At 37.9% G+C, this 15376-nt stretch overlaps 1 protein-coding gene across 1 annotated transcript in view; it reads right to left on the bottom strand.

The window, feature by feature from the left end:
- ikzf2 (IKAROS family zinc finger 2) overlaps nucleotides 1-15376 on the bottom strand; it is a gene marked incomplete at both ends in the record, with an annotated part of 64989 nt that overhangs the window by 851 nt on the left and 48762 nt on the right. The window contains 5 exons of the mRNA XM_079254726.1: nucleotides 917-1045; nucleotides 1184-1321; nucleotides 4118-4285; nucleotides 6296-6487; nucleotides 9545-9646. Of these exons, the coding sequence (XP_079110852.1) occupies nucleotides 917-1045; nucleotides 1184-1321; nucleotides 4118-4285; nucleotides 6296-6487; nucleotides 9545-9646 (729 nt within the window). The remainder of the gene's footprint in view (nucleotides 1-916; nucleotides 1046-1183; nucleotides 1322-4117; nucleotides 4286-6295; nucleotides 6488-9544; nucleotides 9647-15376) is intronic.

Genomic DNA, 15376 nt, shown 5'->3' with positions numbered 1-15376 from the left:
AAAATAACAAAATGATAGATAAGATATGTTATACATTTACCAAAAATAATTAAAGTAAATAGAGCACAGCGCTTTTATCTACAAACTAGAACTTATAATGTGCAAAAAATATGAATTTCACCTTAAATTTCCTTTCTACCCCATTAAACGTATATGATGTTGATATTTCAGTTCTTGCTGTTTCTTTTTTTCTTTTTAATTTTGTACTTTATGTTCGTGTCTAATAGTGTGGAAAGCCCCATCCCTTTATTGTGCTGTTTAACCCCTCTAGAACAGGGATGCGGTAAGCTGTTTTCTCTCGATAAGAGCTATGGCAAAGTTACAGGTGTACCTAACCACAGACTGAAAAACACTTCCTTGCCTATGCTTGCTGGTGCTTGCTTAATCTCTCTCTCTCTCTCTCTCTAATAGTGAGAGAGAGCGAGAGAAAAAGAAAAAAAAATATTCCCATAAGCGGAACAGACCTGTTTGCGCAATGTAATGGTAGGATGAAACACTATACAGAAAAGAAAAACCAATTATATATATATATATATATATATATATATATATATATATATATATATATATATATATATATATATATATATATATATATATGTATGTTCATTCATTTATTTTTTGCATAATAGCTAACATACAACAGCTGACTCTTAACATGATGAGAATTAAATGAGTGCATTACAAGACTCTTGAAAAGAAAATTGCTATACTAAACAATTGCTTTGGCCAAACATTTTCTTTTTCATTCTAATCACATAAATCCAATGAATTAAATTATTTTTAAGTTGAGCTGAGCCTTCTGGCAACAGAATCCACTGTTAGAGAACATGACGTTGTTCTTCTTGATCTCTTTGCTCAAAGTAATGCCAGTAAATGTGGCTGATGATTTCCAGGTTACATATAAAATACTCACCCACAAATTTCTGAGGGGTGCTGCTCTTCCTCTTGCCTATGTTGTGCAGCCTTTCAATAACAGGAGGTCTGTCAAATGTAGCCATACTGCTGGTGTCTGCTGTGGGCTTGGGCTCTTTTGGAACCTCACCTTTAGAGAATGAAAAGGTTTAAAAACAGTTTAACATTGCAAGAATGCATTTGGATGTTTCATTAGTTTGCTTGAGCCAAAAGCATTTATATCATATGACTGGTGTCGGTAACCCACCAGGGTCTCTTTTTGTTTTACCTGTGTAAGGGCCAGTGTTGGTGGTTGGGTCCAAGCCAATACCCTGCAGGTAACTGTGGCAACGTTCTTTATGTTCCTCCAAAGATGTGCGCTGTTTGTAACTTCGTCCACAGTAGTTGCACTTATGTGGTTTGCCAACTAAAAGTAAAGACATTCAAGTAAGAAACTAATCATTCCACATGGTGGGTGGTGTCTGTCCAGTGGTACAGACTCAGTTTGTAGTAGAAAAAAAAAGTTGTGAATTGTCAATAGTCATAGTACAAAGAAAATGTAGGCTTCTGAGATCATGGAGGTTCCACTACTAGTGTAAGGATTCCACATAACTGTTGCCAGACTGAAACCCAGGCTGTGGGTGACAGATAGTTGCGCCATGAAGTCTGCATTTCAAAACGCTTTGGTCTGTGAAACACACCCACTAGCTGTGGCACAGCATGAGTAAATAACGGAGTTAGTTTCCTACCACCACTACGGGATGCATGATCAACTCCAAGTTAAACTGTTATAGAGGCGTAGTGTGATTCATTGTGCCATTTCTATTTTATTCAATTACTTCCTACAAAGACAAGTGGAAAGATGAAGACATTCTTTGTATTTATCTTGGTCAAAGCCTATCCTCCTAGCCATTGAAAGCGTTGAAAGGACTTTTCTTCATGAGTGTATTCATAAACTGTCATGGTTTTATAATTATATTTGAGTTTAGAATGGTGTTGCACACTATGAATGTCACTTAGTGATGAGCTGACTTGTGATCAGAATGAGCTCCCTCCACAGTGAGCTGAAAGCTAAAGTAAAACTATTTTTAAAATAGAACATACAGCAGTGAGTAAAATCCCACAGAAGCCGACACTGCTGAGGCAATACTTCTGTGTCCTGTATTAGGGTACTCTCAAAACTAATGTAATGACTCATAAAAGGAGTCAGTGAGTAAACTGGATGCCACATAAGCGAACCGCTGAGAACCAGACACCGTCATTTGCTATGCAATGTAAGACAGTCACTGGAATCGTGGTGACAGCTACTACTAAAAGATGATGTTCAGAGGATCCAGTGAGCTTGTCACTGTGAGAACAGAGACCACACACGTTTCAGTGTGAGACACACACACACACACACACACACACATTTGGCGGTAGGTGATAGTTCACACACTGATACATGCGCTCTTTATCATACAGAAAGACACATGTTGGATGGGAAAAATAAAGATAAAAAAAGGGTTTCAAAAAGAAATGAGTAAGGCCTAATTAGTCACCTAAATAGAAATGTTACATCACCTTTCCTGGACTACTTATTTGATGATGAAGTAAAACCTACTTCCAAAATGACAAGACAAGTTCTGGCCAATCTAACGTCAGCAGGTGCATTTTCCCTGGTGTGTCTGTCATTCATTACTTTTATGATCTATGAACAACACCTACAGACAGAACTAGAAAGTGGGGTTTTAGTGTGTATGTATATATATAAAGATTTCTATATTATTAGAATGTGGTAGGTGACTGTGCAGGGTCACTGCTGCGATATTCATTCTGAGTAATGAAGCAGTTGCTTTAGAAAGAGTTATCGTCATGGAAATAATTCACTTTGCTGCTTTCCAGCCATGAAACTCTGACAGCGGAGGATTCAGTGTTCGCCTGCTTGTTCTCAATTGTTACCATCTCCTTGTTTCCCTTCCTCACACACAGACCAAATGTGGAATTCATTATTTATTTTGTTTTATTTCTTTTATGTTCACATAACTGCCCACACTCAGCATTTTGCAGATGTTGGATGGAGCTGAAGAATCCACCTTTTAGCTACTATTCTTTATGCAAATGAGCCACACTGTAAACCCAGACTTTTTTGGCTGATTGCGATTGGCTGATTTAAATCCTTAATTTACATCTTGAAATATGTGAAACCACTCATCCCTGAAGTTGCACTGTCCCTGTTTTTTTGTTTCTCTTCTGGGCCGATATGAAGAAGGTCCTCTCCCAGTATAACACCCAGTTTAAGCGCTCTGTATGTCCTCTTCCCTGACTTGCACTCCTTTTTCATTTTTTCCTCATTTGACTTCTCCTTTTATGCTGTATTTTTTCTCATTTGGTACACCTGTCCTTGGCGCCAGACCATAATTATCAGGTTTGCAGCACTCTGAGACTGAGGAGACTCTGTGGACATGGATAAGACTCAGGATGATACGTGGCAGCAAACTTACTACTAGATTGAAGCGGATCTACTCGCTGACAAATATGGAGTAAAAAATAATTAGATCTGTCTCAAATAAGTCTGTAACAGAAAGCTACAAAAGAAATTATGAATACCCCGAACACAAGTGGTGCCTCTATCTAAAAAGTAACCTGTGTATGAGTAACCTCCCCATGGGGGCTTCACAGGCAGAAATGATGCGAAACAAAGGGGAGAGCCCATCCTCTGATAGGGAAAGTGGGTCACAGTTGAGAGAGACACCCAGCACTCAGCATGTGTGTCTCAACAGTTTCCTCAGTAGCAACACAGGCAACTAAGAAACAACAGATCCTTGGAGCTAAACCACAAGGCAATGCCCAGGAAAAACACATTCTCCAGAATCACAAGTGTCCAACCTTCATGTGCCTGTGAGTCACACTAAATGTCTTAGGAGAGAATTGAGAGGTAACAAAAAGGCCTGAAAACGGTTTCAGAAATACTTTGTGGTAATGAAGAGCACACTGAAAGCAGTGAAGGAGAGTATGGCTGCAACACAAGCCCAATATTTGAAAAAAAAAAAAAAAAACAAAGAAGACATTTTCACATGGTTTTGTCTTAATACAGAACCACTACTTCTCCTTTCCTTATCTTTGAAGCCCATGTGGTCATGCAGCAAAAAAAAAAAAAAAAAAAATTCTGGGTACGGAGATGGATGAGCAACAAAAAAAAAAAAAAAAAAATGGAAGAGAAAAGGCTGAGGAAGATGCTTACCAGCATGAGTTCGCAAATGACCAGTGAGGGCATCGCGGCGCCGGCAGGCATAGTTACAGAAGGGGCATTTGAAGGGTTTTTCGCCCGTGTGCAGCTTGATGTGTCGCAGCAGGTTTCCCTTCTGGGTGAACGACACGCCACACTGGTTGCACTGGAACGGCCTGTCACCTGAAGAAGGGGGGCACAGGAAGTCAATACCTCACTCAGAAAAGAACCTATCTACATCTCTCTGAATCAATTTTTTCCTCTCTATTTGCACTAATGTACCTTCGCTGACAGTTGACCTTGCTGACAAGTAAATGCTGACAGTTGTTTTCTATTAATAAATAACGTATTTCCATTGAAACTCATATGACAGACTTGAACTATTTCTTGCATTAATAACAAAAAAAAAAAGGAAGTAAACTACCTAATCTTTTTGGCGTAAGAAATCCTTCCTCTATTCAAACACTTCCTAAAGAAAAAAAGAAAAAAAAAAAAAAAAAAACTAGGGGTGGAACTTGATTGAAAAATTTGTGTAAATGATTACAGGCTTTGTAACAAGTTAATCTAAATTAATCACATTTTAATCTCATAACAATATTTGCCCCAAAAAGCAACATTTTTCCATTTAAAATAAAATGTATTATTATTAATATTTAATGGAATTTAGTGGACAACTGAATCAAATAATAGAGACATATTCTAATGCTGTAAACTGAAGCTCAAGTAATGTCTGGAGAAATGCATTTAGTTGCATTTTTATTCAAAACAGTAGAAAAACCAAATAACTCTGGGCAAAACTGAGCAGACCTGAAGCTAAAGTATCATTTTAAGGAGTTTAACAAACAGCTCCACATGTTCTCGCATGTCTACAACATGTTCCAGTAGTTTGAACTTTTTCAATGTTGTCGTCCACGCTTTTAATTAACAGACATTCATTTCTAACAGTAAACCAGGGTGGGATCAGTCAGTGGAAACTGTGCGCGTTTCACTTTCAGTCCGGTCATAGAGCAAAGGTGATCACCTGCTCTGACTGCAGCTTTATCTAGCTGTTGTTTGAGGACCAAGCTTCTGATGAGTGGTTTTTAGATGGGGGCGGAGCCTGCGGCAGGGCTCTTCATTGAGAAGAGTAAAAAAAATAAGTGCTGTCACATCAGCCGCCAAAGTCTCCAATAACACCGAAAATCACTAGACTTGTCACTAGTTGCTTAGAGTTGCTAAAAGGGTCTGGATACTCATTAAATATAACTTAGTAGCTTTAGAGCTGCTAAGTTATCAGCCAAGACCTACCATGTTCGCTAGTGTAATACGCATACTAAGATATTGGAATGAGGGCTGCGATTAAACGCATTCATTTTTTTAACAGGTAAACGCATGTTGTGGGTAGTATAGAACTGAAGGAACGCTTCAAGGTATTCACTAAGACTTTACATTTCGTCATTATTTAAGAGGGTAGGTGCCATCAAACACGGTGAGGTATCCAGAGGGCTGTGAGGTGGTGTGGTGGTTAACAACACAGCCCCACAGCAAGAGGGTTAGTTCGAGCTTCAGCTGGGAAAAAGTTGGAACAACGGTGTTTCTGTGTGGAGTTTGCATGTTCTGCCCATGCATACATGGGTTTTCTTTGGGTATTTTACTTTCCTCCCACTATCCAAAGATTTGCATGTTAGGTTTAGTGGTCACTTTAAATTCTTCTTGGTGTGAGTTGTGGTTTGTCTTTCTGTGTTGGCCCTGTGATGGACTTACAACCTCTCTAGAGAGTACCCTGCCTCCTGCTTGCTAATTGCTAGACTCGGGTTCAGCCTCCCTGTGACCCTGAATTGGAATGAGCAGCATAAAACAGATTGTTAAATGTCAGTATACTTCAGGTATATATGCATGCATGTATATATAGATACTTTGGTATGTATGCATGACTATACATGAGACATTGTCACTTGAAACAGGTTGCGGGAGATTCCAAGGACATTTTTTCCTTGATAATCACACAGAGACTAAACTATTGTCTTTGAAAAAAAAAAAAGAAAGAACTCCGCCCATTTTTGTGGAAACAAAAATAAATTTCTGACTCACCATCAGACCAACACAGAAAAATGAAAACCCCTGACAAGTCTATCAATGCCCACCAATGTTTGAAATGTAACACAGTGTGTCGGCACATATGTATAATGACATTTGCAGATGCATGATCTGTACCATGCGATTGTCGATTTCCTGTGTCAGCCGAAGCATTTGGCCCAGATAACCCGTTCTGTGCATTGCTTGGGCTGTCGACCACAGAATCCTCCACTGCTGCTCCTTCATCCCCTGTTTGGCCAATTTCTTCAGGGGCCGGGCTGCCGTTGTCAGCCTCTTCCGCCATTTCTTCCTCTTGCTTAATTTTCAGCACTGTCAAAGAAAACACAACTTTAATGATGAATCGACACACAACACTCACAACATCAATCGTACACCACTCCCCCGCATAGAATGACCATTTTAAATGCTAATTATGTTCCACATATGTCAGCTATGTTGCTTTTTAGTGACTACAAACAAAATTCACAATGATTGGAAAGTCAGGAGGAGGAGTACAGTATGGATGTGAACTGGAATAAAAAGGTTTCAAACTATCGTCATAGTTCAAGCATCTACTTGAGGCAGAATGGATTAAAGGAAGACAGACAAAGTTGCCGTATTATGTGTTATTAAATGTGGAAGTTCTACTAGAGAACAGTATATCCGGATGGGTTGACACAACAACGAGATGACACAGTGAGACAAATAAACAGGCTGGTCTGGTTTCTGACGGTCCCTGGGGAGAAAAGGAGTGTCAGAGGCCCATTGCTGCCTGCTGCTGACTAGCAATGGGAGACTGCCTGGATGACAAGGGCAAAAGATTGTGCAATAGTGTATATGTGAATGTGTGTATGTGTGTGTGTGTGTGAAAATTGTAGCTGGTGGAAAGAGTTACCTCCAGAAGTTACTACCTATTAGTCTCTACTTATCTGTAAAGCTACTAATTGATAATCATTTGAAAGGAAACAATTGATTTGTCACAGTTACAGCCATGTTTCAGTTTACCTACTGGGCCAACTCCATGTGTGTGTATTTATATTTATATATATATATATATATATATGTGTGTGTGTGTGTGTGTGTGTGTGAAAATTGTAGCTGGTGGAAAGAGTTACCTCCAGAAGTTACTACCTATTAGTCTCTACTTATCTGTAAAGCTACTAATTGACAATCATTTGAAAGGAAACAATTGATTTGTCACAGTTACAGCCATGTTTCAGTTTACCTACTGGGCCAACTCCATGTGTGTGTATTTATATATATATATATATATATATATATATATGTGTGTGTGTGTGTGTGTGTGTGTGTGTGTGTAGATGTTTCTTCTATAGTTTTTCATCTTGTCTTAATAGATTCATTGCCGATAGACTGTTTTTACATTTTATCAGGATACCAGGAAAAATAAGGAAGAGCAACATAAAAGTTTCGCCTGTGGATAAAGTGTTTTGTATGTAAAATATAAAAAAAACCTAACTATTTATTCATTTAGCTTTTTGTAAACTCCTCTGAGATACACGACTGATTTCCGTGCCTTTTTTACTTTGTCACCAGCGCTGCTATAGCCGATTTCAAAAATATACCACTGTAATCAAGTTTCTTCAGTGCTGCACTTAAAGACTTGTTAGTGGGAAAGATTGCGAAAGGAGCCTTATAAGGAGTGAAATAAAAAAAAAAAAGAAAGAAAACCCTCTGGACACTCTCCAAGCACAACTCACTGATCCTGATGATCCTGTTTTGGGATTTACTCGGGCAATAATCACAGTAAGGGTTTGTGTGGCTGTTGTTTCTGTTGTTTCTCTAAATCCTCCATGAGACTGCATCTATCAAGTGTCATCTTACGCTTTATGGTAAAGTCCATTACACCAACAAAGCTCAGTAAAAGAAATGTATAAATTCTGCTGCTTTCTTTATATAAAAAAAAATTCCCTCTTTAAGATACTGTACTCCACAGGCTTCTTTTGTATGTTTCTGGTATACAGAGGAACACTTATGCCAAACCCACACTGAAATCAAGCTTCGTCTTCGACAGCTGTATTCTGGCAACACGGAACAGACATGAATGTCCTTGCTATTCAGCTCTGTGTATCTTTACATCAGTCTCTTCATTGTGTCTGACCTTAATGCACAGAGCGGTCAGACAGGGATGTGCTTGAATATTAGCTGCTTCCACAAAGCAGCAAAGGAATCATTGCATGTTTGTACTCCCTAACAGCACATTACTGTGCCTGTAAATTGATCGGTTTCCTATAATCCAGAAAAAACCAGGAAACAATTGATTAAAGGACTGAATGATAGCAGGAAAAAAAAACAAAAAAAAAACTATGAGGATTATTCTTTCACCACTGAGACCCAATGTGACATCCAGCTGGAAAACTTTTCATTATGAGAGTGTATGGACAACATTTTATATTCAGACTTGCCAGTTTGGGGAAAGAATTTGGTTTTGCTACTTCTGAACTCTCTATAGCTGATGTGTGGCAGCTAAATCATGTTACGCAACTTCCAAAATGACAACAGAATAGTTATGCCATGTAAAAACATTTTCCCGGGTTGCTTTTGGTTCTTATCATTTTGGGGAAAAAGCTTCCCCATTTTTTTCTCTTCCTCAGCTGTCTCACTTCCTCACCTATTCAGAGTGACACTGCACACCCTAATCTGCGATATCTGGTCCATACAGTGAGGAAAATTAAGTATATTTTTAAGTTCCACAGCTAGGTGCATTACAGCAACGCATTTTCATTAAACAAAAAATCTGCAAGCATAGGACGAACTGTTTATGCTAAGACAAATTATACATGATATTCATTTTACTAATCCTGATTCAGACTTAAACACCTTTTAACTTGGTTTCTGTTTGACAAAGCCCTTTGCAATATGTATTATATATCTGGCCCTCATATATAAAGTGCTTTATTCTCTGCAATCACACTGTGATGTGTAGATGAGAGGACACTTCAACATTAGAAGATGGCCCATGTAATAGTGCCCCTCACAGCACAACAAGGGAAATCTTAACTTTTAATTGCTGTTCAAAATCACAAAATATGAGGCAGTTAGAGTAGTTAAGGTGTTGTGTAGAGTTTTATGTAAAGTATTTTGTCATCATTCCATGGAAATGTAAAAGGCTATGCAAAATCTTTAAAAAACTGATATGTGCCCATTCAATGTGTAATTTTGCTGCAAATAATACTAATATTTTATATATGAGACATAAAAATTCAATAATATAAAAACAGTGTTTGATATCCCAAATGTTACTGTTTCAAGTTTAATGTGAACATTAAAGAGTTACGAGGAAAACATTAAAACTGTAAAAGTGAATAGAAATAGCATGGTTGTTCCTGGCAGACTGCAGGGATGTGTATATACTTATTGCACACTAACCATTTGGGGAAGTAGGACCTTGAGCAACTGTCTGTCCATTAGCCGCTGAGATATCCGCCAACATTCTTGAGTTTTCCTTACCAGGAGAGCATTTGCCGTTACCTGGGAGACAGAAACACAGCAATCTTAATTGTGCTGTACAATGACTCAAATGTCTAAAAAAGGCAGCTGCTATATGCCAAAGGATATAAAGAAAAAATCCCATCATATAAAATAAAATAAAATAAAAATAAAAATCACATAAATATAAAATCAGAAAAAAGATTTTATAGGATACACAGAATAAGAACCATGAGTTTTTCTGAATAAGTTAATCAATAATTCAAGATGAAAAACTATTCATCATTTTTATAAATACATCTAAACTAAAACAACATAATAAAAAATGGGCTCCACCATAAGAATGCAGGGTATAACTAGCTGAATTATTTTGATGCACCTATCCTGATGTCCAGCAAATGCAGATCAGATTGCATCCTCTCAGCACTGTGTACAGAACCCAGGCTATGGATAGCCTGGTGTCCACTCAGAGGGAGAGCAAACCAATCCCTTATCCACTTACACCCCGGCCCCATCGGGGTCACAAGAACAATACAGTGGCAACAGGCAAACACTCCCTCTGACCCAGGTGTCAGATCCCTGAGGAACCACAGTGAGTCATTATTTACTACCCACGGGTTACTAAGTATACACTGACAACCGTGAAAAAGTGGAAACATCCACTACAAGGCCAAAGCAACGAGGGAAAAATCAAATGAAAGCGTCACACTTTACATCTGAAAATGTGTTTCGTAACATTTTGTTGGACGTGCACATGTCTAAGACAATTTGTCACACATGAAGGAAAAATCTGCATCACAGCTCATCTTCCTGTGTGGTATTGTTCCACTGCAGAGACAGCCTCACTGAGTGGGGCTTACTGGGAGACGTTGTCCATGACACAATCCCTGGGCCTGAGCTCAAGTTGCACAGGTTGGGGTTGGAGGAAATCTCCGGTGACCAACGGTGGCTATCCCTTGGCAATGCTGTCCTGGAGACAGGAGTGGCCCAGATTTGTCATGAAGGATTTTCCATTAGGCCTCTTTGATAGATGCTGACAGAGGCCAGGCAGCACCTCAGTTAGGCATACTCAAGCTTAAAGTAATGGTTTGTGGCTGCTGGGGCTCATCATCTAAAACAAAGGGATTCCATTACAGATATTACAACTGTATTATTATTATTATGATCTTTTTTTTCTTTTTTTAAAAAAAAGGAAGATAAAACTGTCAAAATGCTAATAGTATTTCTTTTATAAAGCTAAGAAAACCACAGCCACATGTTCCTGGTCAAAAACTAACCAAATAAAAAAAACATTTTCGTCATATTATGGTAAGGGGAAAAAAAAGAAAAGCTTGATTTGATCTAAACTTTGCGTTGGTGTCCTGCTGAGTCAATCATTAAGATCGGAATATCAAACAGATAAAGCAGGAAATGGCATTTTGAGTAATGCACTAAAATTGGGATGATTAAATTTGCTTGCAAATGGAAAGGAACAAATGTGTGCACATGAAACTTGTAGGTGTGAGTTTTGCTGACTTATTTATTCAAACACAGAGTGCATGGATACCTTCTTAAGTCCAGTCATCCTGTCAAGAAAGAAGGGTGTGAGCAGTTTTTGATTTTGCAACTTATTTAAAAGAAATCACATGCTATTTGAGATGTATATATGTTAAGAAACTCAACACTATGCAAAAAAGCCTAAATGAACCACATCTGCCTGTTTCCAACAGTAGGAAAGATGAATGGAAAAAAGCTCAAAACCACTGTAAGTTCAGCAAGTTGTACATGGGTGTCCATTTTACTTTGATACAAACTACATGGGAGTCATTTGTGCATGTAAAATTAAATTCTTTCTTAAAAAAAAAACAAAAAAAAAAACAAAAAAAAAAAAAAACCCACCACAGTCAACAAGAATAAAATGAAAGAGGTAAACCATACTGCTACATCCATAGGCTGTCTTTGAATAATACTGATATGTGCACTACCGCATACATAACCTGTGTTGGTTTTGATCTATGGTGAACAGTTGCACACAAATGTTAAGTATCATTATTACAGTAATTATTTTATTCATTTAGTGCTTAAGAAGTTATGATTTTATTCTACAACAACACTCATATGTATTTATGCTGTTTGAAGCAAAACAGGGGTATGAATGACATGCACTTAATTTGTCTGAATAAGAGATATGTGTGTGAGTAATTCTTTACAGTAACTGGAATACTACACATGTGAAAGACAGTACAATCTGTGCAAAAGACTGATTCTGTATTCGATAAATTATAACTGTATAAAGGGAAAAACTGGTAAATGTGTGTGAAAAAGTTGAACTTTCAGTTGAAAGTATAACTGCTCCAGGAAAGTATGATTATGACGAGAGAGAAATTACACATTCATTGTTTCTGAAAACGAAAAAAAAGTTGGAACCCAGTCATGGTCAATTTAAAGCATTTTTCTTTTTTTTTTTTTTTTTTTTTTGCACTTGATCAGAAATTGAAACCAAAATATAATGAATCTCATATAAACATTTACATTGTCAGAATCAATGTCTCATACAAGCACTCTGACTCATAAGTACTACTATTATATGAGGAACAATTGATGATCTGCACAAACTCTCTGGCAAAGTAGCACAAGTTTGACTGGACGCATCTTTTCTGTTTCCACATTCTTCACTTCTATACAATCAAGCCAGTTACATGTCACTAAAGACATTTACTCATGCACAGTATTTCCTTTACTTTACAAAATGTGCATGTCTTATTACGCGCAACTGTATTTCACTCAATTTCTAATCAACATTTTGGAATTTCCAATTTAGTCAACACAATGTTTAATATATTCAACACTGAGTTTTTAAATGTTAGCAATAACAATCAAATATAATAAATATAATACAGTTGGAGTCAAATGATCCCCATTTCTTCTCGTACATATTTATTACATCAACTAAATGCAGGTTTTTTTTTTTTTACTAATAGCACATGTTTGTGTCTGAATATCACAATTTAACTGAAGAAATCCGAGCACCATTTCCCATCATTCGTATTTAGTACGACCGAATGATTAATCGAACTTCAGCTTATGATCAGAACGTCTTCTGGATTCAGTGCACCGTCTTCTAGTGCAGGAATTATGGATCGAGCACAGTAAAGTTTTGAGGATGAACTCGTCCAAATCATCCACCGTGTGCTTTTTCACACTTTCCTGCTGCCTTGGGTTTTAACTGAGAAGCTACCTTTTGAGCTAACTTTTACCCACTCAGACATTTTACACACTTTTATTCATGCCTATTCAGACACATTATTTATCCTACCTGACTGTACTGTTGTATTTTGGTGCAGCATGACTATAAGTGCGTGCGAAAGAGAAATGCTTGCACACTTTTAGTCAGCACATTTGTACTATGGTAATGAGAGTAGTTCTGCCAAAGCTAATAGTTGTGTTTAGTGTTGTAGGGCACTGAAGGAGCGACATGTGTGTCATAAGAGGTAGAAAGTTTGACCTAAATTGTCACAACCTCAGCAGTGCCTAATCAGTGCGCCGAGGATAGAAAACACTTGGGAGCAAAGATGGGGTAGAGTGTTGCATTCCTCAAAATGTACGTGCTGCACGGTGTAAACAGTTATTTGTTCCAGATGTATCATTTCAGAAACGGCCCACAGATGGACAGAGAGAGGAAGAGCCTCCATCTCTCCTTCCATCTCCACCTCCACCCCAAGCCCGCCTGCCAAGTGTTCCTACAAACACAAACCCCCAACGGAGACCTAAAAGTCCCCACTGATGTCATCAGCAACATGCTACCTGTTTTGAAGTGTGCTCACGAACGCAAAATACAAGGGGGGCAGGGAAGATATTCTACAGACCTACCCAAAGGAAACCAGCAAAGGGCAATGGAGCACCACAAAGCGCCTATCCAGTATATGCTGCGTTCAACAGGATGTTGCTAATGCATCATTCTCTCTACCTTTAAGGGGTGAACAGGAAAAAGCCTGCACTAAGGGGAAAATCCCTCAAAATGTTTAGCGCATTGCAATTGCAAATATATATATATATATTTTCCTTTCTTTATTTATTTTGTTTTTGTACAAGTCTTCCATCCAAATGCTGGAAGAGTCGAGAAGGTCGGGCCAAGTAAATAACACTGAAGTCGAAGGCATAATGATAGAAAGATATAGCAGCCATAATCATGATCCTCATCAGCACCACACTAGATAAAACATCACAATATACGCGCATATATGCTATAGTTGTTTAAAAAGTGTTGCATGCAAGAGATTTGATGACTTACTGGAGGAATAGTCTTCGGAAACTTCCATCTCAGATTCTTTGGGAGTTCTGAAACATCAACAGGAGAAATTATTAGTTAATTAGAATATTTTAATATATTGTTTAAAAGAATAAAGTTATTAATGAACACATGAAAAACAATGTTTAGAATACGAAGATAGTATAAATGTACTTTTACAAAGTTTCTTTATAACTATGTATTGTTTCCAGTTGACTGACACGGATTACAGGTGTATATTTGTGCAGCATTGTTTTTAGAGAAATGCTAAAGTGTTAAGTGAGCAACTTTCTGATATATTCCAAATGGATGAACTTAAACGCCTTAGTTTCACATTCTCTGGTTTATATAGATGCAAACTATTACGGCGTTTTGGAGGCACTACTTGTAGATGAGTTGTAATGGTCGGAAGTGCTGCTCTTGTTTGTTTTTTATTAACTACAAAATATAGTCCCAAGTTTTCTTACAGTGTGCAGATTTCTAACATTACATGAGTCAGTAGAGTTTTCCTTACAGAGTCCAGCTACACAGACAATTTGTACAGTATCACAGAAGTGCTACTGGCTTCGTCAAATAGCTCTCCACTTACTCTCATTAGAAGAAACAAAAATCACAAAAAACCATAAGCCAGCAATAAAAGGACAAACAACGTTCCTTTTTCTCACTTCTCATTAGTTTTTTTTTTTTCTTTCTAATAGCAGCTCACTACTTGACAGTAAGGTGTTTGACATTGACGGCAGTAGATCATTATGGTTTCCTTTTTTTCCAACTCTGAAATGTGGCTCTCATGATGGAAGCTTTAAACTACAATCATCATGTGAGCAGACTTCTTGATTCAGATTCTGGCTATGCAGGCATTGGCTTGAACAAAACAAGACACAGAAGAAAAACTAAATTGAAATTTAGAGCAAATTGTAAGGAGGAGACGTTTAGTAAATCTAAGAAAAAAAAAGAGAAAAAATTCATATAATTACCTTAAAGTGTGTCCCTTGTGCAAAAAATGTTAGTAATTTCAGTCAAAACTTGAGGGATGGGGTGAGGGGGTGGGGGGGCTGGTAAGTTGTCTCCACCTCCCTTTAAAGAAACAAACAAACAAAAAATAAATATAAAAGTACCTATCTGGTGCAGCGAGTTCTTCCCTCGAAAAGTAAACTCTGATTTTTCTTGATCAGCATCCGTAAAAGTCCAGTAAAAAAGAAAACACTTCATATGAACCAGTTCAGAAGGCAGAAAAAGTTGAGAAGGTGCGCACATACAGTGGCCAACAGGTGACAATCTCTGTGCGCGCGCCCCCCGCGATTTTTGCCACTTTCGAAGCGACACTGGCACCGTCTCAGCGACTCAACTGATTCAAACTTCCAGTTCATTAGAAGTCAACCAACTTGTGCTCTGTGAGCGTTTGCTAGTAGGAACAAAAAGAGAGGGAAGACTCAACAAGTTGGCAAGGGAAAGAAAGAGAGGGATGGATCAAACTGGATCCACCGGTTCCTAAGGAATTAACCATA

Source organism: Telmatherina bonti (genome assembly GCF_933228915.1).
Source record: "Telmatherina bonti genome assembly, chromosome: 15".
NCBI classification, from domain to species: Eukaryota; Metazoa; Chordata; class Actinopteri; order Atheriniformes; family Telmatherinidae; genus Telmatherina; species Telmatherina bonti.
This window is presented reverse-complemented; position numbering and strand designations above follow the sequence as displayed.